The following is a 26078-nucleotide window of genomic DNA, read 5'->3' as shown; positions in this document are numbered from 1 at the left end:
ATGTCCATACTGATGACCCACTAACATAATTTCGCTTGTGCAGCTTTTTTTAATTGTTTCAAATGCTTTTTTTATAAGATGCGAAGAGAAAGTGTTTATGTATTATTTCACATGTTTAATAATTATTGTGGTTGAATATCTGCTGGGTAAATCCCCTGCTTCCCTTTGCCCTGACATGCCACTGCGAAGTTTTCCAACAAGGTTAAAAAAACGTCACCCAACGTGACTGGCTACGCCCTGCCCTTCCAACTTAGACGGACGAATGAGAATGGCCGACATTTGTGAGTCCAGCGTGACGGCCAATCAAAATGTGTTTTACTTATCTTTATTTGCATGTGTCCAATAAGGATTATTATGCAGATATCGCTCTCATCGCAGCTCTCGGGGAAATTAAATCTAATGTAACTCCTCTCTCAGCGTCAGATTTACCCGGTGACAGTCAGAGAAGAAGATCTACGAGAACACTGCTGGATTTACTCTGTTTTCAAAGAAAAGTTATTCAAGTCCATGCTGGATTTTAGGTGCAAGATGACGTTTGAAGAACTTAATGGAGATTACTCTATTGAAAGGTAAATATGCCAATATGCTTTTATTCGGCAATTATTTTGATTTTACCAATAAGTGAATAATGTGCGAATCCAGAAATAAAATTAAAAAAAGTTATATTTAAAAGGAACATAATAGTTTTTCTAATATAAAGAGTTATATTTCTGTTTAACGTGGAACATGTGAAATAAAGACATTAGCAAACACATATACCGGGTAAAGTCTAAAGTGTCAGTTGCACGAGCTCAGCTCACGAGACTCGAGTCTCACGAGACACTCCGCGCGCTGTGACCTGCCTGTGAAACAGCCGAACTTATCGGTCTAAAGCAGTCTTTAACATTTGGCAAAATAAGTTTTGCTTATATTTTATCTGCTTATATAAGAGGAACGCAGGTAAATTACTCACCCAAACACATAAACTAGCAGTGAGTAACGTTAACTTACATTACTCAAATTACTGTAATAGTTTTCAACCGACGCAGTTTAAAACTGCACGAGCTGTCGCCATTCAAAAACGTTCAATGTTCTGGACTTTATTAATGTTTTATTACTTTATCATTTATCCAAATTGTGTTTCAACAGGATGGATTCTGTGATTAAAGCTCTGGAGGAGGTCCTGCGCTCCGCTTTACCGCAGGGATGTATTACAGTTGGAGTCTATGAGGCTGCAAAGTCACTCAATGTGTAAGTTTAGAGGCTTCCAGTGTTATTATTGGCTTTGCAGCAGCCAGGTGTAGTGAAAATAACTAAAATCTCAACTCTTCTATCTAGGGACCCTGATAACGTGGTGCTGTGCATCCTGGCCACAGACGACGATGATGTGAAGGATGTGGCGCTTCAGATTCACTTCACACTCATTCAGGCTTTCTGCTGCGAGAATGACATCAACATCCTGCGCGTGAACAACACTCGTCGCCTCGCGCACATCCTCGGGGGCGCCGGCATGCACGGCAGCGAGCAGATGGATCTGCACTGCATTCTGGTCACTGTAAGTGTCAACAGCAATTGCACCTGTCGTTAGAATTTAACTAGGAAGCAAAAGCCAAAGTAGGCTAGTACCCTGCACGTGAGCCGCTTCTTTTAGTAACTTGCCAGGACATGTCCAGATGTAATTGCCAGTGCATGACACCCACACACACATCTAGCTCTGTACTCATTCTTAAGCAAATAAGAGTTTTTTTCATTTCATGTTCCAGTCTCCTGTTTGTATTAATTTTGCTCCATTGGAATCAAATGAACAGGTGCCTCAGTATTCATCATTCTAATATTCTTTCAAAAGATCTTACTTACTCTGTAGATTTGCATACTCTCAAAATCCTCTAATTCATGGTTCTCTACAGCAGTTTGACTTCACTTTTATTCCTACTCATGTAGAATGACCATAGGTCCTCTTTTTCCTGGACATGTCCTGGCTGGGATTTCTAAATTGTTCAATTTAGAAATCCCGTCCAGGAAAAAAAATAATGTATTTATGGTTTGTTGATGTGTTCAGAATTCACAAAAAATATTTGTAATCATATGGGTGCCATCCACAGACAAGGTCAACTGACTGTAAAGGACAATGCTTAATGCTTAGAAGGACACTCAGTAGCAAACACGAACAGAATGTAATCCCATCTCTTCTTCTGATGTTCACAGGTTCCACATGCATCCACATGGAAGAACCCAGCTTTGGGAAAAGTGAACCGCTTCTGCAGAGAGAGTCGCTGTATGGATCAATGGGTGCCCATTATTAACCTTCCAGAACGATGAGGACAGCTAAAAACAAGGGAAAACGTGGATAAAAATATCTAGTAAAAATGATAAAAGCTAAAAAAGGTAGTCACAAAAAGGACTGGTAGTCCAGACTGGTGGAACTAGGGACTAACCTGCAGAATGAACTGGAGGAGGAGCACCCTTTTGCAATCAGATGATTCAGCAGTTTTCAGCTTTGTTTGTGGGACTTTTTGAGGACGTCACAGGAAGCTAATTGTGAAAAGAAGTGAGCACCTGAGTATCTTGTGAGATAGTTTATTGGTGGGGTGTCATAAAGCACTTCAGTTAATTACAGGATGAAATATTTCTCAGGCAACACAATATCAGAGATGATATTTTTCAAAGAGGCTGCCCTATTCTTTGTGTTTTTGCCATCATTTTTAATAGTATGCTATTAGTACTCAATGTTGGAAAATAAATTATTTTAAAGGGACTTGCTTCTAAACCACTGAGATGAAAACTATGCTTTCACAGTATCCTGTAAGAACTGCTTTTTTTTTTTTTAAAAACAAGTTAATTGTTCTTTTGTGGTCTTTAAATTATTTATATTAATTTAAGGAAGTATTTATGTAAAAACTTTTTATACTATTATATTCAAATACAAAATGAATTTTGTGTTGTAATAAAAGTATTTTTGAACACAATGTGGTAGTCATGCGGGTTACTCTGTTAGAGGTTTCTGGAAAAGCAGAGTGGACTAGTAGAACTGACCTGACAACACCATACACCTCTCAGATCAGCAGGGTCATGCTGGACTCGGTGGCCTTCGTGACTCTCCATTACAGACTAACAAAAGCCATCCAAGCCTTTCTTTTGTCCTGCTTTAGTTAGCGTGACCATTGCATCTATTCATCAGATTCCTTTTTCAGCTGAAATGAATTGCTCAGGTTCAGTTTACTGTACGCTTGCGTGCGTCAATGTCAAACTTGCTGTCGTAAATCAAGTTGCTTTTAATTGTGCTGTGTTTGTCAAACTGATACTACTATGTAGGTTAAAAGTCAATGCGCAGCAAGAATGTAACATGTTACACAAGCCCATCTGGAGAACGGAAGTGTCTAGAGACATGTTCGGAAGTGTTCAGAAAGTGTGGCTTTGATCACATGACTAGCACATATTGGGTCAGGTTTCCAGATACCACATACCAGTAAATCAGTTGTGTAACCCACCACTTCCCTATGCAAAGGTGATGAAGCAAGGTTTGAATGATATTAGGCTGATACAAGGTAGGTAAACTCCAGTCACGTGAACAAGAAAAAAACTAGATACTTGGTCAGGGGGGGTTAAAAAAAAAGAGCATATCTCAAAGACAAGTTAAATGCAAAACATGGCAGTTAGGGGTTACTTAAAAATTAGCTTAGCTGTTTGTGTAAATTAACCATATGTAATCCTGATCAAAAGTCAGCTAGTCTTTCAACTCAAATAATTAATGGATTCTGCTCTGCGTTTCGGCAGTTTTCTGACGACTGAAAGATTATTTTTAGACAGCTGGTACAACAAGGACCAGGTGATATAACTGTGGTTTTGTCACAACTTGCATCACAGTGCACCACTCCTAGAGCTCAGAGTAACACAGCTCGCACGCCACATTAACTATCCTTTAATAACAATTGTTTGTCACATATTTAATGGCTTAGAAGAATTTTAAGCATCATCCAGAATGTAGTATATTCTTTAAAAAATTATTATATATATATATATATATATTATATTTTTTTTACACTACCATTCAGAGGCTGTTGTTATTGTTGTTGTTTTTTTAATAACTTAATTCTTTTCTTTTTCTTTTTTTTATTCAGCAAGGATGCATTAAATTGATCATAAATGACAGTAAAGACATTTATGCAGCAATAGATCGCAATAAATCAGAAAAAATTAAATAAAATTGTAAAAATACTTCACAAAATGACTGTGTATACTGTATTTTTTAAATAAATACAACCTTGGTGAGCATAAACGTCTTTTAAAAAAAATACAAATAATCTCATTAACCCCAAACTTTTGAACAGTAGTTTACTTGGTTTCAAACTATTCTTTTTAACACCTAAACATTGGGGTAAAAACATTGTTTTGTTTCCTTTGTGTGTAATTAAAGTGATAATTCACCCAAAATTAAATATCTGTCATTATTTACTTACCTTCGTATTATTACAAACCCATATGACTTTATTTCTTCTGTGGAACACAAATAGTGATATTTTTCAGAATCTCCAAGTTGCACTTTTACATAAAATTTTTAAAAAATCAGCTTTTACATATAACAAATTTTCATGAGATGCACTAATATAGTACAAACTGTTTGACCGTAGCTTTCGCAAGAACACACACATATGCGATGCACAGTTTTACTATTTCACAATTTTAATAAAATCTTTCTTTCAAGGTACAGTACATATAGCACATGTTATGAAGGCTTGCAACAATACAGAAATTAGAATAGAAAGAAACACCAAAAAGAACAAAAGGAAACTTGTTTCTTCACAGAGGCACTGAGGTCACAGGAATTTGGTTGTGAATCTCAAATACTGCATAACTTCTCTGATGTCTCCACAATAATACAGACGTTGCAGCATCAATATATGGATGCTTGAACCATAAAAGGTGTGAATGTTTCACAACTGCCTTTTCTGGGAAAAATTCATTCAATTCATAGACAAGATCAAACAACAGTGGTCTTTGTTTTACAAATGTCCTAGGCACAGGAAAAAGACAATTTAAATCAGAAGGAAAAGGCACTTTAAATCTAAACAGAACAGAAAAGTCACTCGGTGTCAACAGATAAAATGTACAAATCTTTTCATTTGTATATATCTGTAATAAGTGAGGACTGCTTTGAACAATCTAAGGCACATGGGTTTGAAAGTGCAGGGTAATCAGTTCTCTTTTCCTATAAACTTGTCTCTAATGGTTTTGCACATAGTGGTACTGCCTTTCATTGAGAACAAATTTGTGTGTGATGTGAGATTTACTACATTGTTTTATTTACCCAGCATGCACTTAAACAGTGATGATTGCAGAAGTCACATTAGATTCATAATCCAAATCAAAATATGGATCAGTCAGTCCCTTTGCTATAATATTACTCATATGTACTGCTAGAGGAATATATAACACACGTTAAGTGAAATTTAATCAGTTAATGTAGTTGTAAGCTCCATGTATCATAATGTGATGTGCTACTTCCCTATTTCAAACACAAAGTGTAACTAAAGGCATCATTCGGTGGAAAGAGGAACTTAAGGTTTTAAAACATCTAAAAGGCTTGATTTGTAGGATAATTTCGTGGAATGATTTCAGTTTGGCCCAAACAACCAAACAGAAGACAAGTGATGCTGGTAAAGATGAGATTCAATTCTAATCATTACCAAAATGGCAATTAATTAGTACTGATTGGAGTTTATTTACAGTAATAAATACTGTAAGAGCTAAATACAGTTAAGACATGGCACAAAGTTATACTACGGAGCTAGAGCTGGACTTAACGCAAAGTTGAGTAGAAGTAATTAAATAAGATTAATGCTTGTTACACTACAATATAGTGCAGGGCTTTTTGTCCTTGAAGGGGTTTTCTGAGGCAGGGATGCCCATGAGCAGGGGGTCGTATTTGGCGTTTTCTCCACAGTAACGCATGAGGTCAGCTGAGGCCTTGGATACCTGGATGAGACAAGCCAGAATGTGGAAAATGTTCTTGCATGTTTTTATTTTTGTTTTATTTGTTTAACCCTTTAATGCGTGGATTATTCAATCCCAAAGAAACATTTTATGGTTTCTTTTTATTTCAAAACAACAATATACACTACTGTTCAAAAGTTTGGGGTCATAAAGGTTTTTTAAGGTCTTTTGTGCTCACTGAGGCTGCATTTATTTGATTTAAAAAAATACAGTAAATCAGTCAAATTAGGAAATATTACAATTTAAAGTAAACAGACTATATAGATATATATTTCAAAATGTAAACTTATTGCTGTGATGACAAAACTGAATTTTCAGCAGCCATTATGATGCTTCAGAAATCATTCATAAATGCTGTTCACTCAAAACTGAAAAATCATTTACTCGCCTCAGGTTGTTTCAAATCTGTATGAGTTTCTTTCTTCTACTGAACATAAAAAGATATCTTGAAGAGTTGCTGGTCCCCACTGACTTCAATAGTGTGGAGAAAAAAAGAAAAAAAAAACGCTATGGAAGTCAATGAGACCAGAAACAGTTTGGTTACCATATACTTAAAAATACCTTATTTTGCGTTCAGCAGAAGAAAGAAATTCATACAGGTTTGGAACTATTAGAATTACCAGTGATTAAACATATTAAAGAATAAACAGTTGTGCTGCTCAATGTTTTTATGGAAATCATGATACATTTTTTTAAGGATAAATATAGTTTGATAAATAGAAAGTTCAAAAGAACAGCATTTATTTAAAACTGAAATATTTTCACATTAAGAGTGTCATTTTGATCAATTTAATGTATACATAAAAATAAAAACAAAAATAATTTCTTAAAAAAACAAAAAATCGTACTGACCCCAAACTTTTGGAGGGTAGCATAAACATTACCATTTTTCCCCCAAAATGATGTAGCCTTCATATCACTACCACAACACCACAGTTTGCAAAAAGACTGAATCCGTGATTTGGTGATAAGTAATATGGCATACGATATTTAAAAGGCTAGTTATTTTTGATTGGGAGGTATAATTATCGATTTATTTTGTTATGAATTTTAAATACACAATCACATATAAAGAGGAATAAAGGAAAGAAAGATCTTTTAAAGATGAAAGGAAAAGAAAATGTACCTTTATCCTCTCAATACTGGCCTCAACTCTCAGTTGCTGTACCATCCTCCTAGCATGTGCCAGGTTGTTTGAGCCCACCATTTTAGAGGACATTTTTGAAACCATATAACTGCAAAAGCAAAACAAAAAACACATAAAACAGTTATAAACCTACAGACATTATAAAACAATCACACCACAACAACATAGCATCACCTGTGCATCACCAGTTTTCTTATTGTTTTCACAATAAAAACATACAAGACAAAAGTTTACTCAATAAGAGAGCATCTGACTGGACTGTTAGTTAAAAGGGATGTTCAATATTCGGAATACAACCCGAAATTCCGGAAATGTTGGGAAGTTTTTAAAATTTGAATAAAATGAAAACTAAAAAAAATTTCAAATCACATGAGCCAATATTTTATTCACAACAGAACGTGGATAACAAATTTTTAAACTGAGAAATTTTACAATGTTATGCACAAAATGAGCTAATTTCAAATTTGATGCCTGTTACAGGTCTCAAAATAGTTGAGACGGGGGCATGTTTACTATTGGTGTAGCATCTCCTCTTCTTTTCAAAACCTTTTGAAAACGTCTGGGCATCGAGGTTATGAGTTTCTGGAGTTTTGGTGTTGGAATTTGGTCCCATTCTTGCTTGATATAGGTTTCCAACTGCTTTCGTTTAATGAAGCGCCAAATGTTCTCTATAGGTGAATGATCTGGACTGCAGGCAGGACAATTCAGCACCTGGACTCTTCTACTACGAAGCCATGCTGTTGTAATAGCTGCAGTATGTGGTTTTGCATTGTCCTGCTGAAATACACAAGGCCTTCCCTGAAATAGACGTCATCTGGAGGGGAGCATATGTTGCTCTAAAACATTTATATACCTTTCAGCATTCATAGTGCCTTCCAAAACATGGAAGCTGCCCATACCGTATGCACTTATGCACCCCCATACCATCAGAGATGCTGGCTTTTGAACTGAATGCTGATAACACGCTGGAAGGTCTCCCTCCTCTTTAACCTGGAGGACACAGCGTCCGTGATTTCCAACAAGAATGTCAAATTTGGACTCGTCTGACCATAGAACACTTTTCCACTTTGAAACAGTCCATTTTAAATGAGCCTGGGCCCACGGGATACGATGGCGCTGTTCACATATGGCTTCCTTTTTGTATGATAGAGCTTTAGTTGGCATCTGCAGATGAAACGGCGGATTGTGTTTACCGACAGTGGTTTCTGGAAGTATTCCTGGGCCCATTTAGTAATGTCAGTGACAGAATCATGCCGATGAGTGATGCAGTGTCGTCTGAGGGCCCGAAGACCACGAGCATCCAACAAAGGTCTTCGGCCTTGTCCCTTACGCACAGAGATTTCTCCAGTTTCTCTGAATCTTTTGATGATGTTATGCACTGTAGATGATGAGATTTGTAAAGCCTTTGCAATTTGACGTTGAGGAATGTTGTTTTTAAAGTATTTAAAAAACGTCCCAACATTTCCTTAATTCGGGTTGTATGTACTGGCCTCTACAGTCCCACACCCCTGATATCCTTACTCACACAAACTGGAAGGTTATGTGCAATAGTTACTAACATACACTCATATTATTCTTAATTCTCCACAGATAAAATGCCGAAACTTTCTCAGGAACTGAAGTAATGCTGGAATTGAAGTGCTTTTACTGTGGAAACCAAGTTATGTCTTGAACTTGGCTACTAGCATCCACAATTGGATTCATTATAATATGACAGTCCTGTTTAATATGCATCAGTCATGCCTTACTTACATTTGATATGTATTTTATGCCACTAATACAAATCTTAAGACCTAAATCTACATTTAGATTGTTGTTTGGTTTAATAAGCCAGTCTCTATCAGGATAAGGTAAATGAAAAGCTCTCCGTTCAAAGCAGGGATGGGTCATGATGGTCAAAATGTTTAGATTATATTTTCTTTTTTTGTACGTTTCGTCTTCTTTTTTAAATTATGTTTAATTTGAAATGCAAGAACATGTCCCATGCCAAAAGAAACGCATCTCTAAGCTGAGTCAGGTGAACCCAAACCAACATAATTATACATAAATTCAAAAGTTCCTGTAATGTATTATCCAGTTCCATGTTCCTACATTCTCTGAACTGGAATAATCTCATACCACAATGAGGTGGTAAACACCATCTATTGTGTCTCAAAAGTACTGTAACAAAAGAGACAAAAAGTTCATTTTACTGACTTATGGGTAAAGGAAGAGGAAATATTGCAGCATTCTTTCCTCTGGTGGTGTTTTAGGTTACAAAACATTTTTTCACACGGGACATGTCCTACTTTACCTGGCTTAAGGAAGTTTGGTGTCACACTCTTACAAAACCAGGACAGTGTTACAGTGCTCTCTATGGGGAAAGATTACATAATCACAAATGCCCTTCCATAATATCTAGACGCCAGTCTGCACTACAAATGTCCAGTGTAAGCTATTCAAGTTATAGCTATTCAAAAAATAAATAAATAAATAAAGCTGTGCAATCGCAATTTAACATGAAAATATTACATGTGTAATATGATATTAGAATTTGAAAGCTGAACATTCTATGAATGTACACTATGATTCAAAAGTTTAGGGTCAGTGAGATGACAATGTTTTTGAAAGAAGTCTCTTATGTTCACCAAGGCTGCATTTATTTGATAAAGTAAAACCGGCAACATGATCCTTCAGAAATCATTCTAACATTCTGATTTGGTGAAACATTTATTATTATTATCAGTGCTTAAAACAAGTGTGCTGCTTAAGATTTTTGTGGAAACAATAATAGACTTTTTCAGAATTCTTTGATGAATAGAAAGTTCAAAAGAACAGCATTTATTAGAAACAGAATTCTTTTGTAACATATAAATGTCTTTACTGTTACTTTTGATTAAAGTTAAAGTTACGTAATCAAAATGCTTCTCCAGAATATCCAGACCTCAGTTGACAGACAGACCACAGGAGACTCTGTCTGCACTACAACTGTCCAGTTTAACCTATTAAATTCTGTTAGCCTATATCAAAGAAACAGACTTTAAAAAGCATATTTAATGGGAAATAGAAAGGATTTTTAAACACCATTGGTTTTTCCAGTTACTGTTTATGGCATGAAATACATTTGGGAAAAAAATCCTTGGGTCATACTCATGAAGTCATGAAGGAACATTCTTAAATAATTTATTATTCCATCTAAATAAAACACTGGAACATTTAGGCTAAATATAGTAACAGAACATACAAAGTACACTGGATGCCATCATTTACAGTACGCACTGCTTGAATTTTATGACCATGTCCGATTTCTTTATAGATAGGAAGACCGTCTTTAAAGATGAAGAGTTTATGTCTATGCCTCAATCAAAGAAAATGTGATGATGACTTTATTTTCTGCATATGCATGTGTAGATGTGTGTAGGGGAGGTACACAAAACATGTCCGTCTCAGTGTTACCCTATTAGTCCTGAGGTCACCAACTGCTGCCCCTAGACATGTTCATTCAGCAGATGTTATCAGTTCCTGCCACTCGCCTAGTCACATGTTCTCACAGTGACACCAGCACGCCCTGATCAACCGGCCGTAGTAATGCAACTCATTCTCACTCAGCACAAACTACTGTGACTGATCAGCACATTTGGACTTGCATCACCTGAAGGCGGCAAAACAATAGTGTTTTAGGTAAGCTTAAGTTAAGCATTAAATTTGTTGGGAATAAAAGACAAAAAGTGTAAGAAAGTAAAGAACACTAATTAGATGTTTAGGACAGTGCTTCTCAACCAGGAGGTTATATGATGCATTAGAGGAATAGTTCACCCAAAAATGAAAATTTTCTGACAATTTATTAACTCTCAGGCCATCTAATATGTAAATGACTTTGTTTCTTCATCGGAACAGTTTTGGAGAAATTTAGCATTACATCACGCACAAACGGATCCTCTGCAGTGAATGGGTGCCGCCGGCATGCGAATTTAAACAACTGATAAAAACATCACAATAATCCACAAGCAACCCACAGGACTCCAGTCCATCAATTAATGTCCTGTGAAGCACCCATCATTCAGATGTTTTTAACTTCAAATGAGTCCTCTATCCATAATATTGCTTTCTCCAGAGAAAAAGTCACCTTGTCTCACTGAGGAGAGAAATATGCCCATATCAAGCACAATTTACAAGCAAAAAAAGTTTTTGATACGAGGACAACAAGGGATGGATTTTAAAACCACCTTGATGGATTTGTGTCTTACAAACAGCGTTGGGCTAGTTACTCAAAGAATGTAATATATTACTCATTACTAGTTACTCCTTTCAAAAGTAATATTGTTACTTTACTTATTACTTTCTGGCTACAGTAATTATTACACTACTAATTACATTAATTTTTCTTCATGCCCCACATAAGTTGTAACTGTGTATCTTCCAGATAAAATTCTTCTAGAATGTTACTAACAACATATTTCTGCCTCATCATTTGACCAAAATCCACATTGGATAGCAGTCAGAAGTTATTACAAACACTCAATAGTGATTGATAGTGGCATTCAAGTAGAAGTGTTGTATTCATCTCATTAATTGTCATGTGTAGCTTGAAGTAAATTTTCAGTTCCCCATATGCGATTAAATTTCGTTATGTATTTTATTAAATCACATGAGTTTGTAAGAAACGGTTTAATTTTCCAAAAATATTTTTAATTCTATTAATATAATGTACCACATGCTGATCAGAGGGATGTAATGCCAGAGTAAAGTAAAGCCACAACTTACACAACAGATCTTTTTTCCTGACAAAATCAATATAATGCAATATTTCTATCTGCTGAATGTAAGCTTTTCCATATTCCAAGCTTGCCTGCTGCACCGGGGACATCACATGCATGTGCAAGTCATGAAAATTATGAAAATAAATCTAGGAATTATTTGATTGTTAGATTTTAAATCAGCGGGGTTGAGGCATCAAAAGTAACTAAGTAACTAAGCTGTTTCATGGAAAGTAACTGTAATATTATTACTGAAATCTTATTAGTAATTAGTTACACCACTAGTTACTGCAAAAAGTAATATTATTACAGTAACTAAACTACTAGTAACTAGTTACTGCCCAACACTGCTTACAAACATGCCGCTTTTTGCTTCACAAGACAATTGATGGACTGAAGTGTGTGCACTGGATTATTGTGATGTTTTTATTAGCTGTTTGAACTCCCATTCTGATGATCACACTATGAAATGGTCATTTCATGATGAATGACTGACAGGTTCAGAGGCGTAAAGATAACTGGTCTAATATCTGATAACCATCTCTCTTTCTCCAGGGTTTTTTAACGACTTTATGGAAATTTCATTTGGTAGGTCAGAGGCCATTTCTACAGAAAGTGGTCTGTTAACCCCCAGGATCCAGTTCTATAGAAACAGTTCTCTGACAAACAGATGTACAGCATTGCCCAACAGTTATTCTTTGGAAAGCATCAGCCTAGACATTTTTATCATGAAAAGGATGTGTCAAGAACTATCAAAACTACACTACAAAACGTGTGCTCATATCTAATAAACATGCAGTACAGCAGAATGAGACTGTCTTGTGCGGTTAGATAAAACATTGCCTAAACATTGATACTCAACGCAATCCTCCCCTCATTTAATATATGGATACACAGAGTAAAATTCTGGCCAATAATAAGCTGAATTATTTTTAAATTATGGTCAATAATTGATAAATGACTTAAGAATCTGTACTATTTTGTCTAAATACATTACCAATTTTTGGTCAGTAAGATTTTTTAAATGTTTTTGAAAAAAGTCGTCGCACACTCAGCAAATCTGTATTTATTTGATATTTTAATATTTTAGAGGAAACCACAAAATACATTTTTCAGAATTCTTTGATGAATAGAAAGTTCAAAAGAAAATCATTTTTACATTCAGTTTCGCTCAATTTAATGAGTCCTTTCTGAAAAGAAGTATTCATTTTGAATTGAATCTGTCATTTTAAATGCTACAAGTGAATTTAGACATCAAAACATCAAAAGGAACGGTCTTTAAAATGGATATTTATAATGAGACTGGCTAAGGCTAAGTATTATATTTAAATATTACATCAATTTTTTTTTTTAAATTAGCAATTAAATGTCCCATATTGACTGAAACCAATAAATGAATAAATGAATAATGTTGATATGATACCAAATGTATTGTGCTTTCCTAGTTTAAAAAAAAAAAAAGCCATTTAAGCCAGTTTTATGAAATTCTTAAACCATTAAATGCACTGTAGCACAATGAGGCCAGTTTGCTTTAGTATTTAACAACTGTAATCTGATTTGCAACCAACAGTGTGAAGTATAAAGGTGATATCATGCACTTGGCCAAGCATCATGCAGTATTAATGGCCAAGTCAAAAATAGCCAATGTGCAGTGACTCCCAGCAGATGGGAATATGTGAACAAGTCCACAAAAACGAGCCAATCCACACTGAACAACACAGGGCCAGGGCTACAATAATGGGCCATTATCAGTCAACGCCTGGGGCCTAAACAAACACCAGTTCTCGGAGATAATGTCTCATGTACGTCAGCATGCGTGCGGCCTGATAACCAAGAGCTTTGTGTCGAGGTTTCACCCCCTGGAAAATAAATAACTTTGTCATTAGGGGATGAACCAGCGCAAAGGTTGTTCTCAAAATCAGGCAAAAATTGTAGGGCTGGGAACAGTCTAAAGCTGTTTGTTCTTTGTTGTGGTTTAAGGGAGAATTAGCCTACAGAGGAAAAAAAAAAAAAGAGAGTGAGAGAGAGGACTGCAGCTGTGAACGGGAGGTTGTGCGTATATCTATGGGCAAGATGCCAGATATGCTGGTGCAACAGAGGTGCAATAAAACTTCCATCCATTGTGTTCTCTGCCTGCCACCCTCCTCTTAATGCCCTCATTCATCTCAGCAGCTGAGAAATGCACAACTATTCAACTTCGAACAACAAACTCACCCCAGCAAAGCTCTGCGTTTAGGCTACAACTCTAAAACAAAGCAGTCTTTATGAAGCCTCAGTCACTAGCAGCTCCACTATGTATGAGTACATCAAATTATATATCGCTATCCGAGGCCAAAGGTCTGTGCTTGGCTCCTCCTAGTTAATATGCTGGATGGCTCCATAACAGTGAAAACACAGTAATGTCACACAGCAGTGACTGGGTTTGGTCTTTTACAGGGAGGGTCTTTGTGCCGAGGGGCTCGACTATGGGAAAAGCGAGACAAGAAAACAAGCAAATGTAGAATGAGAGAAAGATAACTTGCTGTGAGATTATGGAAAACAAATAATCCTTAAAAAGATCACCCAAAAAAAGGTTCACGTACACACCATGTCTTTCCAAACCTGTATGACTTTCTGTCTTCTGTTGAACACAAAAGAAGATATTTTGAATCATGTCACATGTGTGAGGTTCCTTTTTTCAGTTTTGTTGGGTTTCACAGGAGAAATAAAGTCATACTGATTTGGAACAACATGAAGGTGAGTAAATAATGCAAGAATAGTCATTTGTGGATGAACTGTCCCAATAATGAAAATAACTAAATGACAGTTTAAGAGATGGTTAAACTAACAATAGGGCATAGATTCATTCATTGATACAAGCTACAAATAGATGCTTACAATTTTGGACCACCGTGTTGGGCAGGCCCTTGTAATTAGTTGCCAGGGTGTTGCTTCACAGTTACTAAGTTATTTTGTGGCGAGTTGCTACCGTATGCAGTTGCAAGGGTTTTCTGGGGGGTTGCTAGAGTATTGTGGGTGGTAACAAAGTAGTTGTTTGCCCCTCCCAAGATTTTAGAATATTCTGGTCATTATATATTACTCTATTCCAGGATTCCATTCTAACAAAAATTACTAGACAGTCAATGGCTCCTACAATTAAACATTTAGTAGCCAAACAACTTTAAGTGAACAAATTACAGACAGTTCACTTTTTAAAAAAATATTTACGCCGCTTTGAAAAATAAAAAGTGAAATTGCGTTCATTATGGTTCCAAAAGGTCATCCAAATGCCAGTTTAACTGATTCAGTATTACAATTGTGCCTCACTTTGCTAAACAATAATCAATTACAGTTTTTGTGAAATACACTTGAATGGAAACATTCATTACAACAAATCTCTGATGTGAATGTGCATCTTTAATAACAAACAATTCATTTAAATTCAGAAATAACTGAAAAAAAAAAAAAAAGAATCCATTGTGAACTCAACTCAGTAACAGCTTTGAACAATTTGTTGACAGTGATTATGATTCAAACTGGCTTGTGAATCATTTTGACAGACTTATTAAAAGAAACTGGTTCATAAGTGTAATTCATTGGCAAATTGGACATTATGAAGCATGCAGAAAAAAAAGAGCACACTTTAAAGACAAGTAATGTTACCTCACAAGATGATGATAGATTAAACTACATGTGAATGCACACATTTTTCTCATCTACCACCTACTGAATTTAAACAGGATTGGTTTAAATTACTGTTGCTTTGGAGATCATTTTAATTACAGTCTGGAGTCCTTCTCTGGTCTCTCCGTCAGTGTAAGAATATGGGATTTTCTGCACATCTGAAGCATTATTATCATCTGAAGCATTATTGTGCTGAATGAGTTACAAAACAAAGTTTAACATTTTGGGTTGTGGTATGTTCCAATCCCATCAAGAACCATTAATGAGTAATGCTCCAGTCACAACAGCGTTCTCGTGACTCTGCAGATGGCTGAGCGGCATAGTTTACAGGACAGGGTTGTGTATGAAATGTCACATTTTCATGAAGAACGAGAACACATGGGAATGAAGAGGAACATCAATGTACTAAAATAAAGCAGATTAGGAACAAACGAAACAAGCTAAGACTTGAAATGAGAAACAAACTGAGACCAAAAGAGTGACGTGCAATATACGATTTGGATTTGCAAGTATTTGCATAAACCTTTCTTATTCACTGAAGTATACGTGAACGTATAGCAAGGAGTACATTAACATTCACCTTCGTACAGCAATCTGATGATAATGCATTAGAAATAAAAAAAAATGACTCTCAAATTACTCTTATACAACAAACAATGCATGCTTTGGTTTTTAAAAGAAACCCTGTCAATCCAGCCTCCCTTCACAAACTGGAAAGAATTCCACACATGAACGCCTCTGCGTGTCACATGAACCGAAGTGTCATCATGGGATCAAAGATTCTTTCCATGAACTCATCAGCACATGATAACACCCATATGATATATTGGTCAACCGGCATCAAGCTTTTCACTAACGGAATAAAGTCTACAGGAGATTGTCTCAGGTTTGGGCATACAGCCACTCATAATATGGGGAAAAACCACTGCGTGACAGGATCTCATAAACACTATTGTTCAACACACACACGCACACAAAAACACGTTCATCGCAAAGTACACATATTACAAACTCCACCCCCAGAAATACTATAGACTAAAACTAGATGTTTACATTTTATATGCAAAACTTGCAATACTAAAGTGTTGCTATGCAGTTTCTAAGGTGTTCTAGGTGCTTTTTAGCATGTTGCTATGTGGTTCAAAGGGTGTTCTGAGTGGTTGTTTAGGGACCCAAGCGAGGTATTAAGTTGCAATTTGGAGATATAAATTTGCAAGTACTTAAAATAAAGTTGCAATTGCAAAAAGTTGTAATTACCTGTATTTTTATTTTTTTTTATTTTTACAGGGAGGTGGAAAAAACACTTGCAGAGTTTGTTTAATACATTACCACTAAGAGCGCCACATCAGTGAAATTACTGTGAAACTTTGGGCAAAACCTTACAGGACCCACTAAACCTGATGTGAAATCTACGGGGGGACACATTTTGCCCTCACACAAAATTCCAGATCTTATGGAATTGTAAATGAGATTTGCATGTGAAAATAAAAAGTGTAAGTATTCCTACTAGTGATGCTTGCCTCATTAACCACAAGCTTATCTTATTATTAGTAAAGTGATCTTGCAGAAAGAATACGCTGGCTGATGAAAATACATTTTCAAAACTGCACATTTTTCATTATTTTTTTCATCATTTCTAAACATGTATAACCACATAACACATAACCAAGATCTGTGTATGATATTTGTGCACTGACTGGCAGAAGAGAAGACACAGCAGGTACATAACACCTTAATACAGTGACTCATAGTCACAAAATCATAAGAATTTCCTGGAAGGCATTTTGAACCACACAGAAGCTCAGAACATCATGACACAAACTGTTCCAGATGCACACTGTTTAGTCCACAATGAACTTGACCTGACTGGCAAAACAGAGTACTTGGAAAAGGTAATGTCAGGTCTCTGTCCTTTGTTTCTCAAGAATTTATAAAAACTAAATAAATAAATTGTTGTAAATAAATAAATAAATTTGACCACAACGTGATTTGAACATGAAACCTTCTGATCTGATGTCATATGCTACTGTTGCATCACAAGGTTACTATAATTTTGTGCCCGACAGAGGGAGAAAGAAAGTGACCCAAAACACACTTTGGTTACAGGTGAGTAGAGTAAGTCAAGGACAAATGCACATAGAGCATGTGACCGGGGGAGGAGAAAAACACAAAGAAAGAGACTTCAGAGAAAGCACCTTACACACAGTGAAAGGAAAAAGAAAGCACTGACAAGAATGACAAGCATGACAAGAAAACAACCAATGGCACGGAGTAGGCTTTCCTTTGGAAAAGGAAAAGCTCACTTGGATTTTGCTAGAGGGATAAAGGGCAAAAAGCCCCACAACGTCTTAACTACTGAATTAAAGGAGTTCCCCTGAACACTTACTGAACTATATGTTTTTATTGTCAATGTCTCCGTTAAAATAAAAAGTCTTTCAGTTTGTGTGCAAGTCAGATGTTGATTCAGTAACTGCTCTTTTCTGGAATCAGTCCAGAAGGATTCAGACTGACTCAGAAGAGTCATTCGTTCAGGAATCTGACTACACTGGATGGTTTGTGTCCGATTCACTAAAAAGAACCAAATCATAAGAGTCACTCAATCATGAATGGGAAACTTGTTCACATTGCATGTTTGATTTTGCATACAGCCTGTGAGTACAATTTAAAAAAAAAAAACGTCTTGCCATTGTACCCGACATGACACACTTGGTGAAACAGGGCATATTTGATGTTTAATATGCAACTCTGTGGAGGAATACTGTGCACCAATGAGATCATCAGAGAGGACAGGACTACCAAATATGGGAGAAAAAAAAAAAACTGAGACCTTTAGAAGCGATAATCTTCTTCAGACGTTGTGTCTGTCCAATATAAAAAATAAATTAATTAAAAACACATGGCACTCCCAGGGGAAAAGAATGCTATTCTTGTGAATAATGGGCTATCTTTTCATCCTTGTTCCTGGTTGATCATTTCTAACATTAAGTCCAGTTTGGGCTATTGGGCTCAAAAAGCTAGAAGAGAAAGTGAGTTGGTTGTCTGAATATAGAGAGCACTTGTATAGCCTCATGCCACCTGCACACTTCATTCTCCTTAAACAAGAAATGTGGGACAAAACACTTTGGGGCCCTACGGCCACCCTGAGAATGAGCTTCTCCCACACAGAGCCTCTCTCACAAAACTCCCTTCACAAGTCCCCCAAAAGCCAACCTCAGGTCTTTGAGGAAGCTTCCCAAACTTCTCATAAACCCTGCTTTGTTCCCCCTGACAGTGAACTTCCTCTTGGACTTTGTTTCATCATCACACAGTGTCTCAACCACCTGAGGCTGCTCACTGCAATGAACACTTTCTCAGTTTACAGCATGAGACACCTTGCTGGATCAATGACTTCCATTCATTCAGTTGCCTTATGGGAGCCATTTCCTTGAATCTTGCCCATCTTTACTCTCAGGAAGAACCCATGCTCTCGCTGCCTTCCCAACAGGAAGGTAATTTTGGAAAACTCCTATGCTGAAGCGGAAGTTATGTCCGCTTCAGCATAGGAGTTTTCCAAAATTACCTTCCTGTTGGGAAGGCAGCAAGAGCCTGTGAAATTAGGTAGCTGTGTGTTTGATTCCCCGAGGAAACACACACTGGCAAAATATGAACTTTGAATGCATTGTTTGTTGTTTTTGAAATAAAAAAGCATGACAAACGCATACATTAAATACTGAAAGGTCATGGAAAATTGTGTTGATAACTTTAAAAAGTATTTTTAGGTTATCTTATCTCTCTTGACTCTTATATGAGCCCCTTGTTTTTAGTGAATCAAAATCCTACAGCACAACCAGTGCAGTTTGATTCCCAATCCCTTTGGTGAATCAAAACATACCATGCACTGGGTTCAACATTGCAAACAAATGACTGTTATGTGCTGGTCATTGTACCTAACTGGTTGTTCATATAAAGTTAATATTTGTAAGATAGATGTTACACTTGTAAGAAAGATGACATAAATATAAATGTAAATCTAAATAACTTCATTTTCCATGAATACAGTTGTTCAATGTTGAATTAAGGACAATCTGGTCACACTATGAACTATGACTTTTGCTTCAAAAAACTCCTAATTTGCTCCTTCTTAATAAGGTAAGGTAGCTGATAAGTGTAGGTAAGGGATCTAAAATATGGTCTTGCAGAATGAGCATTGATATATGCTTTATGTGTATGCGTGTGTGTGTGTGTGTGTGTGTGTGTGTGTGTGTGTGTGTGTGTGTGTGTGCGCGCATGCATATACATGTAAGAAAAGTTATTTTAAAAACGCATTTCTTAAAAAAAAAATAGTTACAGACACTAATTAATGGAACCATTAAAGGGATAGTTCACCCAAAAATGAAAATTTGATGTTTATGTGCTTACCCCCAGGGCATCCAAGATGTAGGTGACTTTGTTTCTTCAGTAGAACACAAACGAAGGTTTTTAACTCAAACCGTTGTAGTCTGTCAGTCATATAATGCCAGTCAATGGGCACACAATCTTTGAGAGAAAAACAAACATGCACAGACAAATTCAAATTAAACCCTGCGGCTCGTGACGATACATTGATGTCCTAAGACACGAAACGATCGGTTTGTGCGAGAAACTGAACAATATTTATATAATTTTTTACCTCTGATAAGTCTTAAATGTCTGACTGTCACAACATCCGTCGTGTGACGCATCAACCTGCTCTGGCACATAGATATATATATACACATAGATGCCTCATTAGCGACTGTTTCTATGGGCTGCAATACGCAAGGATCTACGTATATATCTATGTATATATATCTATCTATCTATCTATCTATCTATATCTATATATCTATATATACACACACATACTGTATATATCTATGTTCCAGAGCAGTTGACGCGTCACACGCCGGATGTTGTGGATGAGCTCAGGAGAGTTGGACATTGCCTGTATCAGAGGTAAAAAAATGACATAAATGCTGTTCAGTTTCTCACAAACCGATTATTTCGTGTCTTAGGACATCAATGTATCGTCACGAGCCACAAGGTTTAATTTGGGTTTGTGTGTGCATGTTTTTTTTCTCTCTCAAAGATTCTGTGCCCATGGACTGGCATTATAGGACTGACAAACTGCAAAGGTTTGAGTTAAAAATCTTTGTTTGTGTTCTACTGAAGAAACAAAGTCACCTACATCTTGGATGCCCTGGGGGTAAGCACATAAACATCAAATTTTCATTTTTGGGTGAACTATCCCTTTAAGGAATCAGAATCATAAAGAGGAATCGGAAACCGGAACCGGAATCATTACGTTCTTATGATTCCCATTCCCAGATACGAAAGACACGCCTCAAATGTCAGCACCTTCTTAGAACTCCCACAAACAATTGGGAAATATACAACCGTTGTAATCTGCTGTTAAATTCTTTAAATGTCGTAAATGCAGTGAAAACATTTTGATGCTATTATAAAGATAAATTATGTCACTACCAAATAAAGTATTACATCAAAAAGGATACGACCAGGTTATAAAGTAACAAAACCATAATCTTGTGTTGATATCTCTGACACATCTGTTTCAAGGTCTCCACTTATGGTAATGTCACGCCCTATTGATTTGAGGGGAAGAAAGACTTCTAAGGTGAATTTGGACTAGTTTCTAACAGCTGTAGTTAATGAACAGATAAGATACCTCAGAGTTACTCAGCATTAATCACTCTTAATGTTTGGTGTCAGACAGCAAGGAAATGTAAACTTTGTCCAACTGGTCTTGGTCAAGCTAAAAAGGGTACGTATCATTCTGACCATCTGTCAGTGTTAATGAATGTTTATGCTGTGTCTTGCCATGGGTCTGACCCCTACCAAACTTTACAATGGAAAACTGTGTCAAAAGGCAGCATGTTTTTTTTTTCTTCCCAACTATGGCCTCATTGGATTTCATCCACAAAATTATAAGTGCAGAATCAAGTGTGAGCCACGTACACCACCTTTTGGAGATAAATGGTAGTGCAGGGATTTAGCAGCCAAAAAAACATCTTTGTGGCCACATGCCAGCATTACAACACAAAAATCACTACCAGATACATATTACCAGAAGATGGCATCCTAACCTGTTGAGTTTGAGCCTAGCTATTACAGACACATCTGAAGCTTTCAGTGTTAACAGTTCAAATATTCCAATATTCTACATAGAAAAAAAAACACTGATAGTAATTATTAATAATTACTGTTAAAAATAATTACTTAATCAATAATAATAATTCTTATCATTATTAGGTACACTTTATTTTAAGGTGTCCTTGTTACATGTACTTACTATTGTAATAATAATAAATTATGCATAATTACATGTAATTAACTCTAATCCAAACCCTCATCCTAACCCTAACCATATAGTAAGTACATGTATTTAATTAACATTACTCAGTACTTAAATGTATAATGACAATGTAACAATGACACCTTAAAATAAAGTGTAACGTATTATTATTGTTACTTAATAAAATGATACACCACTACATAAAATATATAAAAACAATTATACAAAATTATACTAATATAATAGAGAATTAATTATTACTACTACTACTACCATAAAACGAATAAAACAACTTACAAAATAAAAATAAATAATAATAAATAAAATAGTTTTAGATGAAGTACAGCATGTCACACAACAGGTCACAGTTGTCATTAAAAATAAAATATTTGTGGCAAAAGTACAACTGAAACAACTACTATGACTTTAAACTAAACAGATCTTTCATGCACATACTACAGATTTAATTATCAGCTCCTTACTCACAGACTGATTTGAACTGTTATGGAAGGTATTTGAGGCTGACACAAACACGCCTAACAGTGGAAGCACATGACGATTTTGACAAGGGTGATACAATAAATCCATTCATCAGATTGGGATGGAGATGAATGACTGGCGGACATAAGGTAGAGTCCACAAATTCTCAAAAACGTCATGGCCATCATTTCACCCATCATATGCACTGTATCTCATATTTACTGCAGTAACATGTACTATTAACGGAGTAGGTCAGGGAAAAACCAAAGAGCAATATGAAGAAATAATTTTATATGCTTGGATAACAGTTTTCACACTTGACATGTGAACTAGCAAACCACTGACTAAAATCACACATGATCTAAAATTCTATTATTGCATAACTTTAATCTTCCAAATTACAGTCTTTTGATTTAGTGCAGTTCTGAAGTCATGCGGCAGCTCTTTAAATCTGTTTCTAATGATATCAGAGGATAAAAGTGACCGCATGAGGCTGATCTTGGCAAAGACATTTTTCTGTGAAATCACAGGAGTGAGAAGGTGGTTTATGACAAAAGTTAAAGTCAAACCCACATTGCCTGTAGATGGGCCAGAGCATTTGCGCTTACTGCCAGGTCATGGCTTGAACCTTTTTAAATGCACCGAATTCATTTTAGTTTTAGTAACTTTAAGTGCTCTGCCAATGTATCTAGCTTTAAGGTAAGAGTGATGGTGACATACAGTGTATTGTGGAACCTGGTGCGATATAACAAATCGTAATGTGGCTTCAGAGGAAACCAAAATGGTGCAACACTTAGTTTCGCAATCAAATCGAGAAAGGGTATGAGCTATTGCATCAATTACGAACATTGACTAAATGTTACAATCGCTTGTGATGACAGCCATCTTATTTTATTAAAGTCTTATAGTCTAATACAGTAGTAATAGTGAATACACTGTGCATCATAAGCAAAAATAAACGGAAGAAAATGAAACTAAGTTGAAACTGCACATAGTTTTCAGAGTAAGCAGTACATTTAAATTTCCTTGAGTAACAGGAAAACACCGGTGTTTGCAGATTTTAAAGTCTACAAAGATATATTGCAGCCAAACGTTTGAGAGCTGGTGGTTTTAAGGGGAGCAGTAAGCTTTTGTTTTTGTCATTTTGGATGTTTAAAAGAAAAAAAAAACTTTCATTAGTAGGATCATGTATATGGTATAATGTAATTGTATTGCTGGAATCCAACCCAATGTTGATGATTCATGTGTAATGATACAAAAGGTCTAAGTATAACATGTCGCACAAACAGCTGGCATTATTCAAATATTAGATATTTCTTAAGTTGAAGCAGCACTACGGTCAGTAGAGGTTTGGTTTTGGCAGAGCTCTGTTACCAGTCACATTCTCTAACAGACAGAATATACACATTTAAACAGTTCTGTGGTTAATCAATTGCAACGCTACAAGCCATCACTACCTCAAAAGGAAGCAGCAGATTTGTGTGTCTGTATTTTTTATTCTTAAGTATTAAAAATTCTTTCATTATTTGCTCATGTTGCTCTATTATTAAAGCTGACTTGAAATGATGACTTTACTCCTTCATTCATGGTGACCATGTCTATCAAGTTTAAATAAAAAAAAGAAATGTTTAAAAGAACTGGAATCTATAGCACTGGAGTCGTGTGGTCTGTATTTTTTATGGTGTTTTCCCTCTTTTGTCCATTTGGAGCTTGATAGACACACACAACAAGGCAGGAAGTTAAAAAAAATGAATGTTTTGGGTAAAATATTCATTTAAACAGATAATTGAATATGATTTAAACTGTGTTATATGTATGTATGGGAGTTCAGACCAGGGACATTCTCAGGGCCATGTGTCAGCTTTCCAAGGAGATAAGACTAGATTCAAGACACTCTCCTACCCATGAAGATAACATGGATGTGGCTACCAAGCATCAGATTGTTTTGTTGCCCATAAAACAAATACTTGGGAGGACGGTCCTTGAACAGAGTTTGATGAAAGAGAAAAGAAGGGCTCCTCAATGGGCTCACATGCAAACTAATGAGTGTGGATCATTAACAGTGTAGTCATGCATGCAAACCCATTCAGAGGGGCAAAACTAGGGGTTTAAAACATTATATACAAGTCTGGACTCTACGTTTCATAGCCAGTATTTAATGTGCAGTACATCCCCTATAGGTATCACTGAATACAGAAGGAAATTCAGTCGTCTTGTCTCTACTTGTAGTTTGATCTGAGGCAATCTCACAGAAACCAAGAAAGACTTAAAATGATTTCTGGTATATATATTCGTGTATTTTTAACTTAAACAACCCTACCAGAGTCATTTTGGCCTGCTAATAACAATGATTTAAATACAGGAATTTCCCTCGCATTCCAAAGGGTGAATAAAAGGCAGTCATTTTAACTTTAATTTTGTAGTTCATGAGTTAGATTTATAGCCACCTACTGATTTACAGTTGAAGATTTCACACTGACTAACCTGTTGAATCGTGAAAGTTTGTTATCCGCTTCACAACTTGATTTAAATTTAAAAAGATTACAAGGCGACAACTTTCTCTTTTCGACATACAAATGTACCTAGGCCACAAAAAGAAGCGGTAGAGTTTCTATATCTTGTGTTATTTGTGAAATACAAATTAATTAAAACCGTAAAACTCGTTCGCCGTCGACAGAATAGTCTTACCTTTAAATCAATCTCTCAAGTGTGATCTGCTGATAAATCAGTGAAGAAACGGAAAATACGCCCCAAAACTGGCTTTACGTGAACTTCAAAAGGTCCGCGTGTAAAATTGCCTGGAAAATGATCTAAATACTATTTTAAAGTTAATTGCATTCTTTATCACTATTGTAATGTATTCTTGTTACTTTGTGAATGACACCGTTTGTAGCACTTCCACCTACGCTGACCAATCACAGTCGGCGCACGACATGACGTCACCGTCGACCTTTCGAAGCCTTCGAACTGTGGAGAGAGACGCCGCTGATTGTTTTCCAGCGAAGTCTCCTCAATTCGCGCGCCCTCTTTCTGTGATTCTGGGAACAATCGATCCCTCGCCTTGACAAACTAGCAAGGAATGTTGGTTTATTGACCATGTTATTTTAGTACTGTGAGGAATTTGTCGTTGTTGTCTGTTTAAATTACGACAGTGACAGTCAAAAGCAGGCTGTTAGATTTGTGTTACATTGATTCTGCAATTGTTACATTGCTATTTTGAAAACTGCTAAATTATGACATCAGTCCACTTGTCCTCAGATTGTAGATTTCCTCAACTATATTTTTTTTATAAGGTGTTTATTTTTTGTCAACATAGTCACAAAATTATTTAAAGTCAGTCTTTAATCCCAATGGTCCTCGTTCCATATTTTATCAGTTTAATATCATTATATTTTCTGATTCAACCATGATGTTAACTCAGAAACATGCACACGCACACATACACGCAAAAGCCGTAAAGAAATGATCTGTGATTTGAAGTCAAGTACCCTGATTTTGAAGTAGGCCTAAGTCTTATTAGTAGATAGCAACACCATACAAACAATGAAAAATGGTCACTGCATTTTCTAAATATTAGACACTTTATGACAGCGTCCATATTGCATTTTGTGAGAAAATAGATAAAGCTTGAGGCTGCATTAAAAGGCCATGGATTTATGTATTAGGTATACTTTAAAATAGGCCTAAATCGGATTAGATATAGTATAAAAATAAACATTTTTCAGTTTTGCATTAATGAACTCCTGGTAACTACGATATTTCCCTGCAGAAT

General features: G+C 36.1%; 2 protein-coding genes across 2 annotated transcripts; one reads left to right on the top strand and one right to left on the bottom strand.

Annotated features, from left to right (window-relative positions):
* The first annotated feature begins 411 nt into the window (after positions 1-411).
* On the top strand, positions 412-2940 carry gadd45aa (growth arrest and DNA-damage-inducible, alpha, a). Its single transcript, XM_058751659.1, has 4 exons — positions 412-569; positions 1129-1230; positions 1318-1534; positions 2185-2940. Exons 1-4 carry the CDS (start codon positions 508-510, stop codon positions 2296-2298), a joined length of 495 nt encoding a protein of 164 aa, XP_058607642.1. The 5' UTR covers positions 412-507; the 3' UTR covers positions 2299-2940.
* A 1696-nt stretch (positions 2941-4636) lies between these two features.
* Positions 4637-25219, bottom strand: gng12a (guanine nucleotide binding protein (G protein), gamma 12a). The gene is made up of 3 exons (XM_058793145.1): positions 24995-25219; positions 7097-7205; positions 4637-5952 (listed from the first exon to the last, which is right to left on the bottom strand). Exons 2-3 carry the CDS (start codon positions 7199-7201, stop codon positions 5827-5829), a joined length of 231 nt encoding a protein of 76 aa, XP_058649128.1. The 5' UTR covers positions 7202-7205; positions 24995-25219; the 3' UTR covers positions 4637-5826.
* Positions 25220-26078: the final 859 nt, after the last annotated feature.

The sequence above is a fragment of the Onychostoma macrolepis genome, chromosome 02, assembly GCF_012432095.1.
Source record: "Onychostoma macrolepis isolate SWU-2019 chromosome 02, ASM1243209v1, whole genome shotgun sequence".
Lineage (NCBI taxonomy): Eukaryota > Metazoa > Chordata > Actinopteri > Cypriniformes > Cyprinidae > Onychostoma > Onychostoma macrolepis.
The sequence above is the reverse complement of the archived record's forward strand: the minus strand, read 5'-3'. Positions and strand labels throughout refer to the sequence as shown.

What these genes read in the sequence shown, in the direction of transcription:
- gadd45aa (XM_058751659.1), top strand. Translation starts at nt 508, where the DNA reads ATGCTGGATTTTAGGTGCAAGATGACGTTTGAAGAACTTAATGGAGAT. An exon ending in GGAGATTACTCTATTGAAAG is followed by an intron (nt 570 to 1,128) that starts GTAAATATGCCA and finishes GTGTTTCAACAG; the next exon opens with GATGGATTCTGTGATTAAAG. An exon ending in TGCACTGCATTCTGGTCACT is followed by an intron (nt 1,535 to 2,184) that starts GTAAGTGTCAAC and finishes TGATGTTCACAG; the next exon opens with GTTCCACATGCATCCACATG.
- gng12a (XM_058793145.1), bottom strand. Translation starts at nt 7,201, where the DNA reads ATGGTTTCAAAAATGTCCTCTAAAATGGTGGGCTCAAACAACCTGGCA. An exon ending in CCAGTATTGAGAGGATAAAG is followed by an intron (nt 5,953 to 7,096) that starts GTACATTTTCTT and finishes TGTCTCATCCAG; the next exon opens with GTATCCAAGGCCTCAGCTGA.